The sequence below is a fragment of the Pleurodeles waltl genome, chromosome 11 (genome assembly GCF_031143425.1).
Source record: "Pleurodeles waltl isolate 20211129_DDA chromosome 11, aPleWal1.hap1.20221129, whole genome shotgun sequence".
Taxonomy (NCBI): domain Eukaryota; kingdom Metazoa; phylum Chordata; class Amphibia; order Caudata; family Salamandridae; genus Pleurodeles; species Pleurodeles waltl.
Window position 1 is genome coordinate 974961251 of NC_090450.1, and position 25096 is coordinate 974986346.

Consider the following 25096-nt stretch of genomic DNA (forward strand, 5'->3'; position numbering starts at 1 on the left):
GATAACAAAGCACCATCCTAAAGAAGCAAATACCAAAATCAAGTAGTAATTGTACAATGTATGAATAGATCATTTGAAACAAACTTATGTATTAATATTGCTCATTGATAATTTTTCATGCTTGCTAAACATAAGTAGTCCAGACGTTTCCTGTTTATCTCAACAAAATACACAGTAGAGTTGTAAAAGTTAGCCATTTTTACATACTTTATTCATCTGCTGCAATACCAATTGTACCTAAAATATTCATATGATAATTGAAATCTGATCTATAGTACACCCCAGTGGGCCAGATCAGGTGAAACTGAATTCATTGCGAGAAAGAACTAATTACTGGACAGCATGACCGGTAGTTTCCATAATAAGTTCTAATAGAGCGAACATTAAAACAAATAAACATATACATACATACACACACACACATACATACTTATATCGTAGGGGTTTCACTTAACGTATAGATACTTAATTTGCATTGTAAAAGCATGCATGATAAAGGATACGCGGTAAAGGCATGCACTGTAATGTCTTACAATCCATTAAGGGTCTGGAGACACTATGCAAGATTGTGTACATAAAGTGAGGTTTGTACAAAGGCATTGCACACACAGGGGGATTGCCTGATTTGCACAGAAATGTACAATGTTGGGTCTAGCACTGACAGCAGAATTTGAACCTGGGTCCCCAGATTTCAAAGAGGCTGCTGGAGCTGCTAAGCGACACCTCTCCCTGAAGTTACTTTGAAGGAAGATCTGTAGTACGAGTAAATACAGGCACAATTAAGACATTTAGGAAGGGCACACTACTACTTAACCCATATCTTAAAAATGTATTCCACGCAGCCAAGGAGGAACTCCTGCCTGACCTTATTCATGTCATCATAGTGGTCATTCATAAGTAGGGCAAACTCCAAGGCCTCTGTGCCCCTTATAGGCCCCTTTCACTGTTAAACACGGAAAGCAAAACACTGGCCCACATCCTAGTGACAAGGGTGGCTAGAGTAATCACATATTTAATATACGAAGACCAGGCAAGATTGATGCCAATTAGATCCTTTCACCTTAACCTTAGACGGACAGTTACAGGTGTGGCTGGACAACACTAAAAACTATGAAGAGCCCAGTGCCATTCTATCAATAGACGCAAAAAAAACTGACTCAACAGATTGCACTTACCTGACCCTGGAATGTTTTGGATTTGGTCCTAAATTCTATCAGTGGGCTGTTCTATTGTATAAGGCCCCGACGGCAGTGTTGAGAGTGAACGGATGTGGTCATACAAATTTAAGCTGGGTCGAGGGACAAGACAGGGCTGCCCACTCTTCTCATTATTTGCGCACTGCTTGGAGCCCCTGGCATCCTGGATGCTCTGCTGAGTTCTCATAAGTGATTTCTTGTCATGAAGTACTAGATGCCAGTTTGTCTGCTGAGAGTGGGAAGGAATCCACCAACCCTTCAGAAGTGACTGTCCAGGAGGAGCAAGGTGCAGCATGGGGCGAGTGCTTTAAACCATCAGAAGAATAAGACTGGAAAAAGTGGTCTGCAGACCTTATGTCAGCAGGCCCTAGTCTCTCAAGTGTGTTTGCCAGTGCCAATAGTGAAATTGTGGCATGACCTGAGCCTGTCAGCCCGATCTATGAAGCTGTGGCATGACCTGAGCTGCTCAGCTCGGTCTGTGAAGTTGCAGGGTGTTGTGAACTGCTGCACCCAAATCGTGCAACTGCGGCATAGCCCAAAGCTCTGTACCTGTACCCAGCTTCAGCATGACTTTAGTGTGACAGAAGCTGTGGTCCACCATTCCACCAGCAAGACCTGCGCAAGACCTCACCATCTGCTCGAGCCCTGCCGGGACCCAAACAGCCCGAGAATGCACGGAGAACCCACTGAACCACCTGTGGGAGATCCACCACTCTCCTGAGCACTGTCCCCAATCTGTACCACATCACCCGGATGCAACCACTAAACAGGCCGAGTGAAACTGCGGGCAAGGACTCCGCCTGGAAGAGGGTAGTAACTGAGCACTGGAGAAGCCAGGCAACTGCCAGAGACTTGCCTGTCTGTTCACAGACTGAAAGAGTCCAGCTGAGGGGAGAACCATTGAACTAAGTTAAAAGGTTGTACGAGATAAACTGCACCTGAGTCTAATCATGCTAGAACCAGACATAGGGAGAAACTCTCTGGACCATAACATAGTGGGGAAACAGGGTCAAAAGCGGGAAGAGGCACCAACCTACTTTTAGCCCCAGGACACTAAATTGCATTGCGTACATTTACCTGTGTAGTATTTAGTTGTAATGCATTAACATTATTTTCTTCTTGAAATTCAAGCACTGGTTCGGACACAATCATTTATGATACCATTGTGTGTCTGTTAAGTACTGAGCTCGAGCATCCCCACTATCTCCCTGTGAAGCCTGCTCACCATCACTACCACTGGAAGCCAAGTGCTGAAGGGATTGCCGCTGGCCCAGTTTCCAGAGTCGCTGTAAGATGGCGATCAGAGACCAACAACCTCAACCCTTATGGATGACGCCCAGCTCCTGCTTGCCCTGTGCCCCCCTGGATTAAAGACCAGTTACAGAGAATCTTTTGCAGTTAGGTCCAGGCTAAATAAACCCCTAATGAGATGATGAATTTAGATTGCAGAAAAAGACACTGATGTACTGCGATGAGTCCGTGGGTTTAATGCTTAACTTGTAAATGAATTAGTACCAGTGCCCAGAGCTCTGGTCAGAAGCTCCCAGTTGTTGCAATTAAATTTTGAGATGAATACCAAGGCTGTTTTGTGTTAAATCCACCTTGTGCCTCTTTAATCCATTACAAGACGTCTAATGTCCCTCCATCTCACTTTTGCATGTTCCTTTCTTTTGTCTTTAAAATGCTATTTTCCCATTGTGTGTTTTCCCTCTCTTGTTCTAGGTCAAACTCCAATTAGAAAAAATAAATGTTGGCCTCCCACGTTGAGTGTCGATGGCCTCCCCCGGCTCAACATAGCATTGTCTAGGTTAGAGTTTACAGTACTTATAGAGAAAAAATGAAAGAGCCCTGTGGTTGTTGAGGATGCAGCGACAGCGGAGAACGACAAGGTAAGCGAGGGGTCGAGGGCCATAGGCTAGTTTGATCCTAGCTGGACGACAGGGGCACTAGTTGCACAGAACCCGTGGTTAGGGGAAGGTCGACGGTGCAATGGAGCCCCTTGAGTATAGGTTGCTGTAAAAACGGGAAATTGGCTAAAAGCCCCCGATGAAAGGCGACCCCACTGTCCCTTTCTAACAAGGACAATCCGTAGGCTCATCCTCCTAATGTCTGCTATTGATGGTCTTAAGCGTGACATTTATCCATAATGCCAGCACTTCCGGCATTCACGAAAGCCAATCCCGCGGCTGGACATATTCTGAGAGCACGTACATTTTAAACTTTACCTAGGATTGGAGCATCGGCGGCGCCTCCAACTAATCGCAGCGCGCCGCACGGGGTCCCAAAGCGCCGATTGGCCGCGGAGCCCGCACGTGCCCCTGCGGTGTACAAACACTCGGTGAGCTGTCCACGGGCTCCGCCAGTGGGCGGGCGCCACGCAGCGCGGAGCGGGCTGGTCCAGGCTGGCGGAGGACCCACGGTGAGTCTCCCCCGGGCCGGGCGGTGGCAGCCCGTCGGGCGCGGCTCTGGGCTAGGGAGGCGGGGTCAGTGAGAGCGGATGGGGCGCTGGCTGACAGCTGCCTGCCCACTTTATGGAGCTCAGGCCCGGAGCGGGGCTGTCATCAGACTGCGGTCGCATCTTTGCAAGTCGTGCGGGGTACTAGGTTTGTTCCAGTTGTGTGTCACCGATTGCACAGGCACTGGCGGGGTACGTTGCAACTACTTGCCCCTCGCCTGGCTTTCAGGCTGAGCAGGGCAGTTCACGTTCTGCATGGCACCCATGCACCGGGCTGCACCATTTCTGACATTCAGCATGGCACCCATGCACCGGGCTACACAGTTTCTGACATTTAGAAATAATGTATTATTTATACTTCTCGTGTTTGCATTTTGTATATTAAAAGTTATTTTTTGCATGTAGTATAATGCTTGTAGGGGCTTCTTCCATTCCCCTTAATTGCAAGTACATTTAGTGTTAACGTTGTTTAACAGTTACATATTTTTGTGATTTTTTTTTAAAGCACATATTTATCTGAAAATTGTGCGCGGGTGATAACTATTTTAAGCTGTTTTCAGACTTGCACTGAAAAATAGTGTAAATTATACTATTTCAGTAATGTTTTGATGCTTGTAAGAGTCTCCTTACATTTGGTTGGTGATTAGTTAAAAAAAAAAGAATCGTGTAAAGAGTGCACATTTTAAGATAGAGATTCTACACAGAAGTGTGTGTGTGTGTTCTCATTATACTTCTAGGTCACTTCTTAGCAGTAGAACGTGTTGGGGAAAAAGCTTGGGTGGGTAACGAAGCAGAGACACAGAGATAGTGACTGAATTAGTTAAAACAGTTCCTTAAAACAGTAAATACATAATGTTCTTGGGCCTGATAGAAAACTGAAATTGTGAAGATGATCTCGCTGACTAGATGGATCTCACAACTAGACAAGTGCCCACAATCCCTGACTAGCCTAGACCTGTCATCTACTGCCTTTGTGATTGTGGATTTCGTGGTCTATATGCTACAATCCTTCCTTGCTTAACCTTCATAGAGGAGGTTTAATGCAACTTTTGTCAATTTTGACTAGGTATAAACTAGACTGCTCATTTATGTATCGAAATAAGATAAGGTGAACCTAAAGTGTAATGCCTGGCATTACAAATACTCTTTCGCTGCACTTAAAGGTGCAGTTTATACACTCAGAAGCAAACGTTTTGTGGACGCACTTCAGGCAAATTTCTTTAAAGTTAGATTCTATTTACTGTACAATACGATTACAAATTCAAATCTAGAGGGTTATTTTTGTGCTGGATGCTTTATTTGTCTGACATTTGGAATATAGCTTAGTGGTGTGTTCTTTTTGTGAGCTCACGTTTTGTAAAGTAACTGATCAATCTATCCCCATTTTCTACTGTTTCATCAGTTGATTTCCAAGTTTATTTTGGACAGTGCCTAACATGCCTCGTAAAAAAGAGGTATTGTAGTATTCTCTGTTTTCTATTCTTCAAACTGGTATGGATGCCTCAAATCTGAACAGGCCCCTAACATAAGCAATGGACCAGGGTACACTCCATCAGAAAGAGGTAAATGGTAAAGATCACACATCCGAACACAATTCCTTGCACAGAGACATAACAAGATCTGTTTGTCCATTATGTAATATAATCCTTTACTAAACAATATATCAATCTATAGTAAACATTAAAACTACTATCAAATAATTCACATCTGAAGAGGCAGTCTCTGCTTTCGATGTTTTGCTTCAATATCCAAAAAATAGTTACAAACTTGAGTGGTAACTAATACCTATAATTGGGGCCCCAGAAACATTTAAGCTTCCTCACTCATGCGTCAGCCCAGCAAGAAATGGCACATAAATACACGAAATAAGCAGTCGACTTAGTGGTTTCCTGCCACCGGCACTAGTACCTGTATCTCAATAGACATCCACTCATTCACACGACGGATACTCACCATGAAATACAACATAACAGATGTAGCTTGGCTACTATGCTCAGCGTTATTTTTTGAGTTACACTACTTGACTGTATTATGAGCTCTCCACTGTTATTTCTGAACCGTGCATTGTTTTTTTCCTGTTCGCTGTAGCGCATTCTGAGCTACACACTGATCATTTCTAAACTTGCTTCTCTCCATTAGGACGGCCCAGCTATTAAACAACATTCCACGTGTACCACACTGCTTAGGTTTGTCTGCCGCTATGCTACACATACCACCAAACTTAAGACCACACCACACGCCGATAAATACACAGACAGGCCTTTACCCCACACACACTCCTAGTCGGCTATCATCGGACATCCAACAGATGTCCACCAATCAGTACTCTGTACAGAATATATTTTTCCCTACACTTGTAGTTTGTCTTTCCCATGCAGGGCAAGCCACGCAGAATCCAGACACCTCATACACGAACCACAGCTCCAAAGCCATGTAGTTGGCATAATGGTGCCACTGAGCAGCAGTTTTCCCTCACCACACCAACACAGACCACAAAACCATCTCGTCAGATCTCAAATCCTGGTTAGGGATGCAGGTCTTCAAAGTCTGCACATGCCGGCGAAAGGACAAGTGGAAACAAACAAAAACATGGACACCCAGTGTAAGCATGTAACCCACTGTACATGGTTTTATTTCTGCAACTGCTACAGTTGTAAGGTGTCTCCCTCTTCAGTAGAGTACACGTGATCATTTGCTGCGCCCATTGCATCCTTTCCCCAGTATTGAAGCGGTATTGTCTCTGTTGTGCAGGGCGCTGACTGTTAGCCTCGCCTCTTTACGCGTTTATAGGTGTGCCCTGAGGTGGCTGCTGATATTTTCTGCCTTTCCATTATATGTTTACAGTGTAAACTGTACACGGACTTCAGCTGAAAGCCCTGTCGGCCATGTTTTTCTTGTTGGGCTCCTCGCCTCCGCCCCCTTTTTTAACGAGGTGCGTGGCTAGTCTCTTATGGCCTGTCTGCTTTGCATGTTTTGACTGTTTGGTGTCTTTCAGACGCCCTGGGATGCAGCCATGTGCTTGGCTACTGCTGTTCGTCCATCACACGTCCATGTGTCCTAGTGGCAGCGTTTCAGATAACACCAGCCGCATTTCTTTTCTAAAATTAGACGGTTTCAGAACAGGGAGTGGCGACGAACTTCTACGAGTTTTCCCACCGTTCTCCTTTTACGAACTTAACAGCGGAAACAGCTGTTGTAGTAGGGTCCCCGGACTGGACTGGGGCAGGCCTTAAAGGTAACATTTTACCTTTCCGTTTGTGGTAACTAATTCCTGCAAAGAAAGTATGTAGTACATTACAAATCACCATATTTTTGAATTCACTTTTCTTTTTTTTAGCTATCCCGGGTTACTCCCATTTGGAGTGAGAATTAATATGTTATGCCTTTAAAATATATTACAGTCCAAATTTCCAGAATATTCGTCAGAACACCCCGTCTTCAGGGTCTTTTTATCTGTAGACTTGGCTTAGCGCTGTGACCCCTTTCTCCATTCGATGGGCGCAGTGTTTATCTGTGGTTGTGCGCTCCTTGTGTGTTTTTGTTTTACATGCACATGTTCTGTAGAACTACATGTGTTCCATTGCAGCCACCTGACTGCTACAGCCATGACTGTCGATTGCTGGCCTGCTCCCGCACACTCGTGTGTGCCTTGAGAGGTCTTCTAGGAGCTGTGAGCTACAGAAGTCAGTTCCCTAGCACTGCTTCCGTGTCTTGTCTCTGTGAGATGTGACACGCTCACTGGTTCCCTCTTTAAACAGAGCCTTAGCAACCCTTATTGTTCGCTGCTTCCTGCCGATCGTTTCCTCTTGCGAGGCACTTCCTACCCAAATCTTTCCATTCGTAACCTCTGTGGCACGAGGGGCGGGTGGGGTCACTCCGTGAAAGAGCCGCAATGTGCCAGATGGCCTGTGCTGATTGCAGCGCAGAGAAGCCATCTGGCCCCTGCCCGTAGCTCGGACGGGGTTTCTGTGCTCAGATGTCCGCAGTGGCGCTCCCTAAAGACATGATATTGTGGCACAAGAGTGATGCTGGGCTGGGAGATCGGTTTTAGTTTTGTTGCCAGTGCGATTGGGCGGCGCTGTCAGAGCACAGACATCAGGAACCTTCAGTTTTCGGTGCGTGAGTAGTCGCTGTGGCGAGAAGACACCGCCGTTGGCCCTCGTGTTTTTGGTGTCTCAGAGACGGTCTTCTCTTGCATCTGCAAGAATGAACTGCATTCCTGAGATGGGCATGTTAGGACAACAGGCTCGCTGACAGCAACACATTCTTCAGCCTTCCAGTAGCCATTCCGGCTCCTTGTTTGTCTTTTTATTCTTTTCTAAGGGGAAAACAATTTGTAAATTGTATTTTTATAACACACACACAGAAATATATATAGAGAGAGATGCTTTGTAACTGTAAATGTTTGCTGTGTCATTTTGTTTTGCCAGTTCTCAATTTTCGTCCTTGGTGAAGTTTGTTAAGTCAAGGTTTTCTGTGCTTTGCTAAATAAATTTCAATATGAGATCATTTCACTCTCATCAAAGCATCTAACTACAAATGTGTGCAAAAATGTTCTTTACAAGTTTCTTTTTCAGGTGTTTTCTATCCATGGTATGTGTATGCAGACATTTTTAATGCAAGTTTAGTTTTCCCAATATATATTGCTGCAGAAGTCTCGATTTTCGTGCGTTTGTGACAGCATGAAATGCCTCACCTACGTATGATTTTCGACAGCCTTTAACGGAAGTTTCATTAACCTTGCTGCATGTTTGTTTCACAAAGGGACCTGCGCCGAGGTACCCCGCTCGGAGTGAGTCACGCACAATATAAATAATAGTAACACATAACAGTAACAAGTTCTGTTTTGAAAGGAAGGTCTTCATGAAAAGTCTGCTTCAAGAATGTAATCAGGGTAGCAAACACTGAATTTACTAATCGGCATGTCCATTACACAGCATAACATTTTGTGGTAGAATGTGGGGCCTGGAGAGGTAGACTGGATAAAAACAGATTGTTTTTAGGTTTGGTTGCTAGATTTTTTCTGAGGTACTTTTGACAAGAACCAGGACCAGCCATTGCCCATGTGGTTGTATTTCATGTTACAAGGGAGTCGGTGGGGAAGGACTGCCTCTTTCAGAGGAACCAACCTTCTATCCATGTTTTATTGACCTTCTGTTTTTCTCTGCAGCGATCTCCCAGCCTCACGATGCTGGAAAAGCAGGAACCGTAGTCTGAGTAGAAACCTCTGCAGACATGACCACCCATGAAACTGCAGGGCCTACTGCTGGAATGAGCAAAGGGGCAGATGAGCCTGACATGGCGCGGAAGTTCCTGGATTCGTTCCTGCACGAGTTCCCAAGCCCACTGGGGCCAGAAGCCCCCCTCCCCGTGAGCCTGCAGACCAGGACGCTGAGCAGTGCGGAGGTGGAGGGGGAAGTGATGGAGCTGGCGCTGAGGCTGTTGGGCAGCAGGTAAGACATGGCACCCATGTAGAGAGGGGGGAGCCCTTAGACTACGATGGATGACTTTGGGTTGAACAGTCTGGCTTCAGTTGAAGGTTGGATAATTGACTTGTTTGTGAAAGGCAGGGCTGGTACAGTGTCTCAACATTAGTGGGCCGCAGTATTTCTGGCTCTCCTGTTTTGCTGTGTGACTCTCAGGAGTAGACTGCTTCTACAGAAAAACCTGAGTGACTACAAAGTGATTAGGGTGCAATGAATATATTTTAACCTTTATACTTTCAATTCTGTTCTTTGCCACAAAACTAATGAACTCAGCAGCCTTGACTAAGACCATTTCTCCAGGATTGCTACGAATGCTTACATGATTGGCAACATGTTGCTGTCAACTAAATGCAGTGGGATGGATGGGTATGTTTTTCAAATAGGCTGGCGGAGAGGTAAGTAGGCTGGTAATAAACATGTGCAACGCTGCTCTCCTGCAATAGACTTGGCTAAAGAAAAAATGGATTTTAGCAAAGGGTGGTGAATAAAATAGGGAGACAAAACAGATTAATGCGGGAAACTATGGGCTACAGCTTGAAGTCTAGAGGGTGAGGTTTTGCCTGGTGGTTTTAGACAGTTGTCCCAGAGTAAAACAGCACACCACCAGTGGGATCTTTTGTAGATGTGGGAACAAAGTCATAAAGTTAGGAGTCCACCGACTCGGAGCAAGGGGTCTCCAGATTGAATGAAGCTGCGGCAACGATAGAAAGGCCCTTGTTGTAATCACATAACAGGACTTTTCTGTAAACGGGGCTGATATTTCACAGTCTTCCCACCACATTACTAGGCTGCCTGTCTTGGGGCTTATTTTTGCCCTTGTCTAGTTCTAGACTTCTTCTCATTTTTTTGGGGAGAGAATCCTGGGCCCAGACTGCCTGCCTACACTACCCTAGACTACCCTGTGGCTCCTTCCCAGGGACAGCCCCCTCTGCCTGACACTCCTGCCTTGTCATTGTTTCTCGGCCCCCAGCCTTCCCAGCCGCCTTTAACAAGCTCTTTTCTATTGTTCCCTGTCACAGTTTTGCCCATCATCTATATCAGGTCCTGTGTTCGGCCTATGCACATTGCCGCCGCTGTACTTGTCCACCCTCTAACGTTCCAATCCTTGTCTGTGCCAACCCCGTGACCCCCATCCCACCAGGTAACCAGACTCCCATTTACAGACTGCATGTGCCATTGTCTGTCGATGACTAGAGTGCGAATTGTGTATGCAGATGTTAGATGCGGGGGCGGGGGGCAGGCAATGTTGTTAAAAAGATACAGTAAGTCTGTCACACTGCTGTGTTGGGCAATGTAATTAATTATTGAGTCCTATATCTGATGTAAAACTTTTTCTCTAGACATATCTGAAATGCAGACTAAGGTGAAAAGTTCTAGAAATCTGAATTAGTGCTTAAAATGTGGTACTTTTGTGCCATTGGCGCTATTGGGGGTGGGGGGAAGGTAACTCGGAGCTGTGCCTTCAGAAAGGAAAATATGATTTCACTCAGTATTTACCAAATAAACACCACAATCAGGCAGTCGTAGATCAGTGATGAAGGCCAAGGCACCTAATGGAATCTACGACAGGAGCACTACACCTCTACACATCATCACCCCAGTCTGCGATGGTAGCCTCAGAAAGGAATCTATGACAGAAGCGCTACACGTCATCACCCCGGTCTGCGATGGTAGCCTCGGAAAGGAATCTATGACAGAAGCGCTACACCTCTACACGTCATCACCCCAGTCTGCGATGGTAGCCTCAGAAAGGAATCTATGACAGGAGCACTACACGTCATCACCCCGGTCTGCGGTGGTAGCCTCAGAAAGGAATCTATGACAGGAGCACTACACCTCTACACGTCATCACCCCGGTCTGCGATGGTAGCCTCAGAAAGGAATCTATGACAGGAGCACTACACGTCATCACCCCGGTCTGCGGTGGTAGCCTCGGAAAGGAATCTATGACAGAAGCGCTACACCTCTACACGTCATCACCCCGGTCTGCGATGGTAGCCTCAGAAAGGAATCTATGACAGAAGCGCTACACCTCTACACGTCATCACCCCGGTCTGCGGTGGCAGCCTCAGAAAGGAATCTATGACAGGAGCACTACACGTCATCACCCCGGTCTGCGGTGGCAGCCTCGGAAAGGAATCTATGACAGGAGCACTACACGTCATCACCCCGGTCTGCGGTGGCAGCCTCGGAAAGGAATCTATGACAGAAGCGCTACACCTCTACACGTCATCACCCCGGTCTGCGATGGTAGCCTCAGAAAGGAATCTATGACAGAAGCGCTACACCTCTACACGTCATCACCCCAGTCTGCGGTGGTAGCCTCAGAAAGGAATCTATGACCGAAGCGCTACACCTCTACACGTCATCACCCCGGTCTGCGGTGGTAGCCTCAGAAAGGAATCTATGACAGGAGCACTACACGTCATCACCCCGGTCTGCGATGGTAGCCTCGGAAAGGAATCTATGACAGGAGCACTACACGTCATCACCCCGGTCTGCGGTGGTAGCCTCAGAAAGGAATCTATGACAGGAGCACTACACGTCATCACCCTAGTCTGCGATGGTAGCCTCGGAAAGGAATCTATGACCGAAGCGCTACACGTCATCACCCCGGTCTGCGGTGGTAGCCTCAGAAAGGAATCTATGACAGGAGCACTACACCTCTACACGTCATCACCCCGGTCTGCGATGGTAGCCTCAGAAAGGAATCTATGACCGAAGCGCTACACGTCATCACCCCGGTCTGCGGTGGTAGCCTCAGAAAGGAATCTATGACCGAAGCGCTACACCTCTACACGTCATCACCCCAGTCTGCGATGGTAGCCTCAGAAAGGAATCTATGACCGAAGCGCTACACCTCTACACGTCATCACCCCGGTCTGCGATGGTAGCCTCGGAAAGGAATCTATGACAGAAGCGCTACACCTCTACACGTCATCACCCCGGTCTGCGATGGTAGCCTCAGAAAGGAATCTATGACAGAAGCGCTACACCTCTACACGTCATCACCCCGGTCTGCGGTGGTAGCCTCAGAAAGGAATCTATGACAGGAGCACTACACGTCATCACCCCGGTCTGCGATGGTAGCCTCGGAAAGGAATCTATGACAGGAGCACTACACGTCATCACCCCGGTCTGCGGTGGTAGCCTCAGAAAGGAATCTATGACAGGAGCACTACACGTCATCACCCCGGTCTGCGATGGTAGCCTCGGAAAGGAATCTATGACAGGAGCACTACACGTCATCACCCCAGTATGCGATGGTAGCCTCAGAAGCATATATGTCAAGTCACTGGGCTGGTAAAAGAGCCACAAGGCCAGTGGCAGAATGTGCAGACTGCGTATCATGATATTTAGGTAATTACATATCAGATCTACTATATCGCGACTGCCACTATATCATCATGGTAAGGATATATAGAGAAGTTATTATTTACTGTTCCTTCCGAGACTTCTCCTTACCTTGATGATCTAGTGGTTTCGGTTTTGAGGATTTGATTTTTTTTATTTTGTGTGTGTGTGTGTGTGTGTGTGTATGTATATATGTGTGTGTGTGTATATGTATATATATGTGTATATATATATATATATATATATATTATTTTTTTTGTATTAGTTTATTTTTATTTTTACGGTCAATATTTTTATTACTGTGTTGTGGCTCACTACCAGTGAGCGTTGTACAAATGACCTTGGCACAGCAGTAATGTTCACACCTCCCAGGCCATCTTCTGCCCTGGGCCTGACCACCGGAAACCTATTTTGAAAGCACCACAAGGAACAGCGGAGCTCTTCTTTGTGTAGGGAGCACACACAGCCTGTGGCTTAGATGTAGGTGTTATTTACTGCAGTACTAACTACTAGAAATCTGGCCAACAGCCTCAGTTCTCTAGTGTGAGAGCCAGAAGTAATAGTTGTTGTGTGGGGGAAGGGAGGTCGGGTGTAGGCTTGTTAGTTTCTGAACGCCTCCTACTTCGCCGGGCACGGGAACTGAGGCGAAACGAGAGTTTAATCATTTGCCCAGGATCACAAAGTTTGGATTCTTTTAGGACAGAGATAGTACGACTCGAATCTCCCGGTTGTGCAGGCTGCAGTGTAGTGTTTCCTTAATTCCAGAAACCCCTCCCCCCCGTTTCTTTATGGTGTGGTTTCTCCTCCCTTGTGCTGCGGTCCCTGAGTGAAAAGAAAGTGAATTTATTTTGTCCAGAAGGGTCAGCTGGTGCTTTGGTTCAAGGGTGACATCCCTTGATATGGGTCTGCCAGGGGGTGCCTGGCGTGTAGATTGGAACAGTTGGGGCACCATCCCTCCTGCTGCGCATCTTGTTGGTCTAAATGTAGCCCTTCCTTCTCGTCCGCCTGCCCCCGACAGCTGCATTCCTGCATACCACGAGCTCCCCTTCCTGCCTCGGGCTGCTGCACACTCCCTCTGAGGGGCCTTGGCCCGTGTGGATTGGAGTCACACCTTGTAATGTCCTCTCGTTCACAGACTTCACAGGGGGTCCACACAGGGCCTTGGCGTGTTGCACGTGGGCCGCCATGCTGTGCATGTGTGGATTGGAGTCACACCTTGTAATGTCCTCTCGTTCACAGACTTCACAGGGGGTCCACACAGGGCCTTGGCGTGTTGCACGTGGGCCGCCATGCTGTGCATGTGTGGATTGCAGTCACACAGCGAGGTCCAACGCTTTGTGTCCGGGCTGTGTTGTAAAGCGCTTCAGTGCCTCGTCAGGGGTAGCAAGCGCTAAATAAATACAATTCAAAACCTTTGCCAAGAACAGATCTACGGTGCTGGCTTCTCATGCCTACGTGGCTGCAGGGGTTATTGTGGGTGCTTATCCAGGCGCTGCTGCACTCATTACTTAGACTGTGCCAACGTACAGAGGCGGCGGAAGCGACATCACCCACTCCACGTTTCTTCCGCCCTACCACTTGGCCTGCCTTTGTTGGGTGGTAATCACACCTCCGGGAGGGGCTCTCTCCCTAAACACACACACAGTCCCCAGAGGGTCTCTAAATCCCCCAGAGCCCAGGTTTGAGTCGAGGCCCAGCGAAGCCCTCCCAAAAAGACGACAGGCACACCCTGCTCTGAATAACTCCAGTGCCACCCGGCGCCAGCTCCTGAGAAGTGAAAATAAACTCTGACAGTATGTCAGCCCCAGCATTTAGCAGTGGTTTCCCTCCATATGCCAAGAAATAGCTGCATTATTCGAGGGCCTGCAGTTTGCATGGATAAAACCCCAACCTTTTGCTACGGGTGCCTTCAACCCCCCCATAAAGTAAGAAGTTCCTCCATGAGGTATAGCAGCAAATCACAAGCACAAAAGACAAGCTGTCTCTCTGTCTCTCTCCCTCTCTCTTTCTCTTTCTCTCTGTCTCTCTCCCTCTCTCTTTCTCTCTCTCTCTCTGTCTCTCTCTCTCTCCCTCTCTCTCACACACACCCTCTCACTCGCGCACACACATACTCCGTCTCACCTACGCTCTCCCATACATGTGCTCTCATACAATCTCTCACACACACACACTTTTTTCAAGTCCCCTTGTGTTTAGAAAAGCTTGTGCAGCTGCTGTAAACCTCTGGCCTGCTAGCGAAGCTTGGTGAAAATATCAATGCAATATTCAAAAGTCAAAATAAAGGACCTTAACAACGTTTTTTTTCATGTGTGACATGAATAATACACTGCACTCCACACAGTGATGCAGTGGTACTCACCCCATACAGTGGTACTTATTCCATACAGTGATATAGTGGTACTTACTCCATACAGTGGTGCACTGGTACTCGCTCTATACAGTGGTACTCACTCCATGTAGTGATGCAGTGGTACACACTATATACAGTGTTGCAGTGGTACGTACAACATGTAGTGGTACTCACTCCATACAGTGATCCAGTGGTACTCACTCTATACCAGGGGTCTCCAACTGGTCGATCGCGAGCTACCGGTAGCTCGCCCAGCCCCCCTGAGTAGCTTGCACCGGTAGTGTCTGAATTTAGTAGCCCATTAACATCTAGGCCTCTTTTTAAGGTGATGTTGCCCGCCCTCACCCAAATCAGATGCTCAGTTTGGCTTATCTGAGTTTAGCTGGGGCGAGGCAGACCAAAGAGGATGACGTCTTTCCTCCTGGCATCTCCATCTCTGCACCACCTGCCTTTCACACCCTAGCACCCCACTTTTCTTGTGCGAGAGTGCCGATGCAAAGCAGCAAGTGTGGCCGAGCAGAGTGGCCGGAGCAGGAAAGTGGTGCAAGCAGTGTTAAATTGCTACGAGGACCCATGCACCTGCCCTGTTTAGCCTGCAACCGATCGTAGCAGCAGGTAAGAGCCCTGTGCAGAGCAACACCGGTAGTGAGCCCCAGCCTAAAGTTTCATTTGTTGAGGCGGCTCAATTAATGCTTTCTAATTAATGCTGCTGATGCTTAAAGGAGATATAACTATTCGTGCATATAAATAACAAACACTTTTTGTGGACCTGGCACGCGGCATCACCATAATGATTATTGTGACAGTGTGTGCCAGGCCACAAGAGTGTTTTAAAAAAAAAAAAAAAAAAAAATATATATATATATATATATATATATATATATATATATGCGCCAATTGTTATATCTCCTCTAAGCATCAGCAGCAGTGGGGCCAGTATTTCATATGGATTATTGTGACTCATGCCCTGACAATATTTCTTATGAAATACTGGCCCCACTTCTGCCAGTGCTTACAGGAAATAAACTCCTGGAAGCATCGGCAGCATTGGGGCCAGTACTTCTTGTGAATTATTGTCACGTGTGCCAGGGGTGCAAAGAGTGTGTCCCCTCGGTACCCTCGCCCACCCACTTCTTTCCTCCCAAGCCTTTCTCGTGTCTGGCCCCTTTTGCCTTTTCCTGAAGTGCCAACGCCCTCTGCTCTTCACTCCAACCCCCACCTGCCACTCCTGTCCATCCCTCCCCCTTCTTGCACTTATTGTTGGGGGGTGAGCTTCAGATTCCCCAACAATCAGCTGGCGCATAATTTTGAAATACATTGTAGGACAAGCTGACTCGCAAGAGGGGCTTAGTGGCAGCGGAACGGGAGAGGAATGCAGATTGGCAGGGGCACTAAGTGCCTGATTGAAGGTGTTAATCCGTCCCAAAAGTGACAGATATACCACCAGCCGTATTACAAGTCCATTATATCCTATGGAACTCGTAATATGGCTGGTGGTATATCCGTCACTTTTGGGACGGATTAACACCTCCTCCAAAGTTGTAATCAGGCCCTAAGTGAGAGAAATAACTTTTTTTTTTTTTTTTTACAAAATAAACAGCATTTTTAAAGTATTCCCAGAGTGAGGGAGGGACTGTGTGTGCGTTTGTTTGTGTGTGTAAAATTCATGGTGAAATCAGGTAGAAACCTCCCCAACCAAAAGCCCCTGTACCAAACTATTTATCACAAGGTACATTGTTAGGGTAGTGACCACCAGCAAACCTCCCTGCCCCCTCCCAAACTACGCTCCTGTTGTTGGGACAACTGTCCTCCTCCCTCCCCCCTTCCTCGTAGAGAAGTGATCTCTCTGCCCGGTCTGTGTGAGAGAAGCCAAGCAGAGGTGAGAGGCCCCGCACCTGGTGCTGCTGCTCGCTCCTCACAGGGCCTGGGTGTACTTCAGAGCCGTCCTGTGCCCTGCTGGTAGAGCCAGGGGCGCAGGTTATCTAGGGAACTCTAGTATTTTGTTTAAATCACAGTATGGCCTATGAAGAAAGTAAGCTTCAAGTCAATGAAGGTGGGCGTGGGGGGGTTTCTAGGAAAAATTCGGGACTTGCTTGGCCGTTAGTAGGCCATGTCGATTTTCACCGACCAGAAGTAGCTCTCACGCTCTATACAGTGATCCAGCGATACTCCATGGTGATGGAGTGGTACTCACGCCATACAGTGAAGCAGTGGTGTTCACTTTATACAGTGATGCACTGGTACTCACTCTATACAGTGATGCACCGGTACTCACTCTATACAGTAATACAGTGGTGCTTTTCCTTAAAGTAGGTCAACATGTTTATTTACTTGCGGGTCACGCAGTAGTTTTGGGAATGGTTACACCACTTTATAAGATTTAAAAGCAGAGCCCAAGTGACCTTTTGTTATGTCCAAGACCCGCAGCTAGTCTGGCTTTGTAGCCAACCACACTTTTCAGCTGGGATTTTCAGCCCCTACTTACAACGTTGAAAAAACACTACAAGTCCCAGAATGTCGCTTTGTAGGGCCTCGGACCCCAGAATTGGCTGAAGGGAGTCACTATAGATAACAAACCACATGGCAGTCGTGTAAAAAAAAATGATGACATCAAGTTTCGGTTTGTAATTCTGGTTAGCAATCAGAGGTTAATGAATGGAGTATTGTAATGAAGGAGATTGCTTTTAATTTGCAGATTTCAGAATTCTGGTGGTAATGGGCAGTATTCACACTCCTCTGGAAACAACGGAGCGTGTTAAAACGTTTACTCCTCACCAGAGTGCGAACCCTTATGACACCCCCTGTAACACCAGCCCACCTGTGCTCCCGCCACGTAGCAGCAGCAACAGCTAAACGCGTGAATTAATGGGCAGAAGCTTTACTGCTCCGAGTACAGCCCAGTTCTCGGTGGACTTTCATGAGCCCCTCAGCTGAAGTGATGCTGGGGCCCGAGCCCTGAAGGTGGCGCCCGCGAGGGCAAATAACTTCACCCACTGGTGCGGGCACACAGCACATGATCTTCAGAACTGCACACATGGGCACAGAGCACATGATCTTCAGAACTGCATGCACTTGCCTGGGCGCACAGCACATGATCTTCATATCTGCACCCACTGGCCTGGGCGCACAGCACATGATCTTCAGACCTGCATCCACTGGTGGGGACACACAGCACATGATCTTCATATTTGCACCCATTGGCCTGGGCACACAGCACATGATCTTCAGAGCAGCACCCACTTGCCTGGGCACAGAGCACATGATCTTCAGAACTGCACGCACTGGTGCAGGCACACAACATCTTCAGAACAGCACCACTGGCCTGGGCACACAACACATGATTTTCATAAAAGCACCCACTGGCGGGGGCACAGAGCACATGCTCTTCAGAACTGCCCCCACTGGCCTGGGCACACAACACATGATTTTCATAACAGCACCCACTGGCCAGGGCACACCGCACATGATCTTCAGAACTGCACACCCCTCCACACAGCACATGACATTCAGAACTGAACGCATTGGCGTGGGCACACAGCACATGAAGTTCAGAACTACACCCACTGGCCTGGACACACAGCACATGATCTTCAGAACTGCATGCACTGGTGCAGGCACACAGCACATATCTTCAGAACTGCAACCACTGGCACACAGCACATGATCTTCAGAACTGCATGCACTGGTGCAGGCACACAGCACATATCTTCAGAACTGCACCCACTGGCGGGGGCACACAGTACATATCTTCAGAACTGCACACACGGGCACACAGTACATGATATTCAGAACTGCACCCACTGGTGCGGGCACACAGCACATGATCTTCAGAACTGCACTCACTGGTGCGGGCACACAGCACATGATCTAAAGAACTGCACTCACTGGTGCAGGCACACAGCACATGATCTTCAGAACTGCACACACGGGCACACAGCACATGATCTTCAGAACTGCACTCACTGGTGCGGGCACACAGCACATGATCTTCAGAACTGCACCCACTGGCGTGGGCACACAGCACATGATCTTCAGAACTGCACCCACTGGCCTGGACACACAGCACATAATATTCAGAACTGCAAACATGGGTACACAGCACATAGTACTCAGAACTGCACCTACTGGCCAGGGCACACCACAAGATCTTCAGAACTGCACCCACTGGCGCGGGCACACAGTACATGATCTTCAGAACTGCACCTAGTGGCCTGGACACACAGCACATAATATTCAGAACTGCACCCACTGGTGTGGGCACACAGCACGTGATCTTCACGCACTGCTCTTGAGACCTTTGTACACTGTATGCATCTGAAGGTAGCTTGCAGTGCATGCACAGCCTCCCTGCAGTGCATGATGCTTCCGCACTGCTCTTGAGACCTTTGTACACTGTATGCATCTGAAGGTAGCTTGCAGTGCATGCACAGCCTCCCTGCAGTGCATGATGCTTCCACACTTCACGCACTGCGCTTGTGGTTTTCACTGTGAGGGTCTGCTTGCACTGCAGTAACGTCATATTTGATCTCTCTACAGTGTACTCGGTTGAGGGTCTCTGGGCACCACACCCCCCCTCTCTGAACAGTGCATGGAGGATTAGACCAGCAGTCCCTGCCGTTGCAACCGGATGCAGTGCATGCACTTGTGCACCATGGCTCTACTGTGGAGAATACCTGCTGCGGGAATTTCTGTGAGTGTGAAGGGGCGAGAACTCTGCAGCTCGTAGCAGCCACCCACAGAGCCCTGACTTGCCTGAATGAGGGGTGTTTTCCTCCCGTCACACAGTCCAGAAGTATTTTTCTTTGTTTTAAAACCTCTCCCTAGTTTAAAGCATTCTGGATTCAGACATGGCTGAGGTCAGTTGAAGAAGGGCAGACTGGATGTTTCATGGCAGTGACATGTGCGTACATCATCGGCACAGGAAGGATGCTCACCCTGCCCTGGACCTTCATCCTCAGGCGGAACAGGGACAATAGCGGGCAGGACGCCAGGACTCTGCTGCCCGACCCTCCCTACACCCGGCTCTCCTCTCTGCAGCCTCACCGTGTCTGTGTCCAGTGTGCTGCACACTGACCGCAGTATCAGCCCATTCATGAACCAAACATCTCCCATCTTCCTTGTTAGAAGAGCTGGCAAAGGCGGGAGCTTGTTGTCCGCTGGTCTGGTGCCTCTTCCGAGTTCTCATCTTTCTTCTTGCTGGTCTCATGCCTCAGCGCCAGTCGCTTACTCTCTCCTTCATCCGCCCATAATGTTGTAGCACCTATGGCCTCGCCACCAGTGCTTAATTTGTAAATAAAATCGTGCCGGTGCCCAAAGCTCTCCTGTGAAACACGCGTCTGCTGCAATTAAATATGCAAACACAGAACATCAAGGCAGCAAAATCCTAAAGCCTTCTCGGGCCTCTTTAATCCGTTTACAGCCGCTCCCTACCCCTTCATCTCACTCTTGCAGTCTTCTTGCTCTCTCCCTTTGAACGCTTTTTCGAATTTTCTTTTCCTCCGTCTTTCCCATATGTGGCTTTTGCTCGCAGTAAATCCCTGATGCAGAAAACTTAGCCCCGCCCCTCAAAAAGAAGTACCAGTGCTCCGCACCGGAAACAATAAGCACAAATTAAGCACCGTTCGCCACCTAGACATAAGCATTTGCCGCACACACTTAGGAGCCCTAAGCGTTGGCCGAGTGCCAGGGGTTGTATTGCATGTGATGGGCTCTTTTATTTGAAGGCCCATCACTTTCTTCGGTATAAGTAGGAATATTATTATATTTCTGCTCTAGATTACTTTCTGCTTCCTAAGCTCATTAGACATGTAAATGTGGTTTACTTCGTGGCATTACTGTGTTTTACAGTTCTAATTTTAGGTGAGTGCTTTGAGTAATTTGTGCTCCTGCAGCATCAGCTTTGCCAGGGAAGTCCTCTGCCCCTCTTAGGGCAGCCAGCCAACCTGAACCTCAGGGGAAGGAGGGCTGGAATCGCAGGTTGATGCAGTGACCCTTCCCAGAAGTGCCAGTGATAAAGTTGCAGTGTTGCCTGGCGACCTAACACGAGGAGCGGCACAGTGGGTGCCATTGCAGATGAACCCAGGCAGGTTGCACACTTGGGTTTCCTTCCTCCCGCGTGGCTTATGCACCCATGTTTTGGGAGACCAGCAACAATACGGGGTCAGGTAGATGGGCGAGCTTCATTTGCGCGTGGATGATTCCTACTCTAAAGCAAGGCATGAGCTGGTCACTTCCCTGCTTGCCGAGTGCCAGATGCTTTGGGGAGGAGAACCTGAAAAATAATGCATGCAAGTTTGTTTGATGCCAAAGATAAACACAGTCAACTTCCGAAGTAAAAGCCATAATGCACAGCACGCATAGGGGAGCCAATTGGACAATACAATTCAGCATACATATGTGAGCCGCAGAGCCCCCATAGGTATGTGACACATGGCGGAAGCAAAGGGGGCTACACACCTTGATGGACATTTAAAATTGGGGTGAGCCTGTAGGCAATCTTCCCACAAGGTTACAAGTGTAACGCTCTGTGCCCCTGCAATATCTGTTTGTTACCTTTGCTGCCAAACACTGTGTAGCTTGGCAACTTCGACTAGGGGTCCACTTTGTTCTTCAGTCATCAGGTGACTGCCCTGGTGGTGAACAAAAGAGGAAAAAAAATCAACTCTTCAGTAGAATTGCTTGTTTGTTAAGTTCATTTGAGGAAAATAACACTGACAATGCACATTTTTCCAAGCCATGCACAGGGCCTTTTCTCCAGCAATACAAGACATTATACAGTTTAAATATGACTTCGAAACAGCACTTTAATAGGTCGGTAAGCTCCACAATGAGGGTGTCCCTGGTGTTTGGAAAGGTATAGGTGTAATGCCATAACACAATTGTCATCATTCAGTATAACTGAGCTTGTTGTACTTGTTTACTTTAAGTAATAGGTGATCCTGGGCATTCATTGTGCAATTATCAGCTTGTATTTTGGTCTACATTTCTATGGCCATCATCAGGACAGAAATAATGAACAAATAGGTAGTTCTACCATCTTTACCAGTAGTTTTTTTAAGTAATATGTATCCCCTGCTTCACAGTGAAGCAGTAGCATTATAAGTGGGTTGATGCTGCAATGAAATTTGTCTCAGACATAGTTCTAAATTTCCTGTATTGACAGGTACAAGCCAACAAAAAGCTCAATTTTTGGTAGTTCACAGCTTTCTTATTTACAATTTGATTTATTATTACAGTTCTTTTGTAAAGCTGTTCCTCACTGCAGTGAGGTGTACAATATGGAACTGTTTGACATGAATAAACAAACTGAGCAACGCCTAATGGGAAGAATGAAGATGGGTGAATTCCTCCTAAGGGAGTCTCCCTAACGGTGGGAATACCACTGATATCCCACCTGGATGCCAAATGGTCCCTAGCAGTTTCCGAATATTCACTGTTCCCACGCCTGAAGAGTGACATGGTTAAAGAACGAAGAACCTAGACAGACAATTGGGCAAAGAAAATTGTAGGTAGTTTAAAAAGAACTTCATACAAGGGACTTTTGGAATGACCAAGAAACGGAGGTTCTGGCTTTAGATTGTATAGACTAGGAAGATAAATCTGGGTAATAGAACAGAGCATGAACTCCAAAACATACCTTTGAATGGAAATCAGATCCTCACTGAAGATGAAAAAGATGGTTGAATGAAGAAGCAACCTCTGAAATTGATTCCTTCAATAACAGAGGATGGCAATGAAGAGGATGTATTATGAGACCCAACACTGGAAGCACAGAGAATACAAAGTTGTAATAGAAATGCTGTTAAACTTATTTCTGGAGTTGATCTATGTGTGTTCCATTATTTTTTTTGGAAAGGCTGCTTTATTAAAACTAAGCACACCAAATAGGATGCTTATATTGCATGGACACCATCTCATAAATAAGGAAGTGTGGTGATTTTTCAGGAGTAGAAAAGTGCTTTTGGAAAAATATTCACAACCAGAGAAGACATCTTAGGCGGTGAGAGAGGAAGGGTAAGGGGGTTTAAACATGGGGGTTGGCGCTTGTGGAGATCCCCCGGATCACTGTCCGCTCTCTGAGTTTACCATCCACAGTTTTCAAGGCGGAACCTTCACCATTGAATCAGTCACTGCCCCAACTTTGGTGTCAGTAACTAACGATTGGTGGTCCCAAACCGTTGGTACATTGCTTTCTAAATATGAGGGGTATGCCCCTTTCACACCCCTTCTTAGTTGCTTTTTTGAATGGGTCTCAAAAGATCTTTTGCGAGTCTGAATGACTTTTCTAACTTGCAAAGAGGGGTTTGTACATTGTACAAAAGAGAACGTCCTCTTAGAGATAACCAAGGGGCTTCAGTCCCAGCATTGCAAAGATTGTGAGACCTTTATTTTCATTGGACCCTGTTTTGTCTCGAACCAGCAGGAAGCATTGGGCACATAGGATGGATTTTGCCGAAAGTTGCAACAAACGGTGCCTCGGATGTAAAACTGTTTCATTGACTGATTTTGCAAACTGGTGCCACTCATTTACGAAGTTGAAGCATGCCACATATCAAATGGTCTGTAACGGGGGCTGTCAGTTGCAATGTGCTGTAGCTCTGTGGTAAGCGGAAGAAAGTAATAAGCGTATTGTGCTTGTGCAAGAAGTTAATATCCCACAGGATCCAGGACTGCCAAACTCTTTTGATGACGTACCATCCCAGTTTCATTACTTCATCTTGCCCCATATTTCTAATGACCTAAAAACATAGTTTTACGAAACATCACCAGGGGATAGTGTTAGGCATAGTCAGGTACACATATGAAGTACATTGAGTAGTAGAATAGCCTAATCAGAAAAATATATCATTTCATTGACAAAATGAAATTAAACCAGAAAGACATTCCTCACTCTTAGGTACATGGTGTTACATGATTTTCATTGGATCATTTTCTACCAGTATGTTCACTATCCTGAAATGTTTAATAGATTTCAAGGATCATGTGAAAATCTATCCCTCTAAAGAGCGACAGGGTGGCTGCGGTGAGGGGCAAAAACGCATTCTAGTTTATCTTCAAAATGGCTAACACCAGACATGATAGGCAACTTATTGTGAGTAAGTTTACTGAGAGTGTAGGCCTCAAAAAATCTACTGGCCCACTTGCTATGGCAAGCCATATTTTATCAGGTCGAGCTATTTTTAGGACTTCCTCGCCCCTTCTGGCGAGTAGGCAAAGACCAGGTCTTCTGTTCAGTCAGAAAGTGAATGCGCAATAAAGACGCCTTTAAATTTTGTTCTTATTTTGTCACATTTGTTCTGTGTTCAGAGACAGAGGTCAAAAGTCAGTGTGTCTTATTAAAATTACCTTTCATTCTGACTGCAGAGTTCCAGGATTTTATAAGGTGAACTGTCTGACCTGCTGTACAAAGAGTGTGAAATGAAGGGCTGTAGGGTGTCAGAAGTTTCCTAACACACAACATTTAAATAACTAAGTCAACTGTACAAACATTTCAAAACATATTTCATTAGTTGTGAAAGCCCATTTTTTGTACTTCTGTGCGATGAAACAAATATCTTAATAGGATAAAAACAAATCAGAACACTTTACTTGGTGATGTGCAAACGATAAATATGTTTTCTGAACCCCAATTTTCATGCCTTATTGTTAAAACACTATATAGTTTTATCAGCAAAGCTCCAAGTTAGTGGGAACGTTTTTGGACATTTCTTGGAAACTCACTGTCTGTAAATGACAGGGTGCTACCACATCATGCATTAGTAATACATTTATTAAAAGTGTGTGTTTAAACATAAACTAAGAAACTCTCCTACCCTGATGACAATGCTGTTAATAAACTAAGAGACAAGTCATGAATCAGGTGTACCCCATATGTGGGCTAGATTCTTATTATACCTGGAGCAAATGTTTAGTCTGTTTAATCAAACAAGAGGACTTTTCTTGTACAGGAGAAATGCTGAACTCGCATATTTGAAGCTGCATTCCTATGTGAGAATGTAGAAAAATGAGACTGTAAAAATATTTGCCAAGGATCACACAATTTGAGACCTGTTTACAGGTCAAGTACATTACAGCTAGGTTGAGTAGGTTATTCATGTAACTCGACCTGCAGGTCTAGTAACATTTTTATGATTTTTCGAGGCCTGGAGTAGCATACCATCTGCGTACAAACTAATGATATATAATCTGGAGTTTTTGTATTCGTATTGCAATGTATTTCTCATACTCAGCAAACAAAGGGGTTTATAATGAGGGC

At 46.6% G+C, this 25096-nt stretch overlaps 1 protein-coding gene across 4 annotated transcripts in view; it reads left to right on the forward strand.

The window, feature by feature from the left end:
• The first annotated feature begins 3503 nt into the window (after window positions 1-3503).
• PPM1F (protein phosphatase, Mg2+/Mn2+ dependent 1F) overlaps window positions 3504-25096 on the forward strand; it is a 138583-nt gene continuing 116990 nt past the window's right edge. Inside the window, exons 1-2 of one of the 4 annotated variants that reach the window (XM_069215241.1) lie at window positions 3504-3615; window positions 8822-9104. In XM_069215241.1, the coding sequence (XP_069071342.1) occupies window positions 8887-9104 (218 nt within the window). In that variant the 5' untranslated portion in view covers window positions 3504-3615; window positions 8822-8886. The other 3 variants (XM_069215243.1, XM_069215245.1, XM_069215244.1) reach the window with 3 other exon arrangements.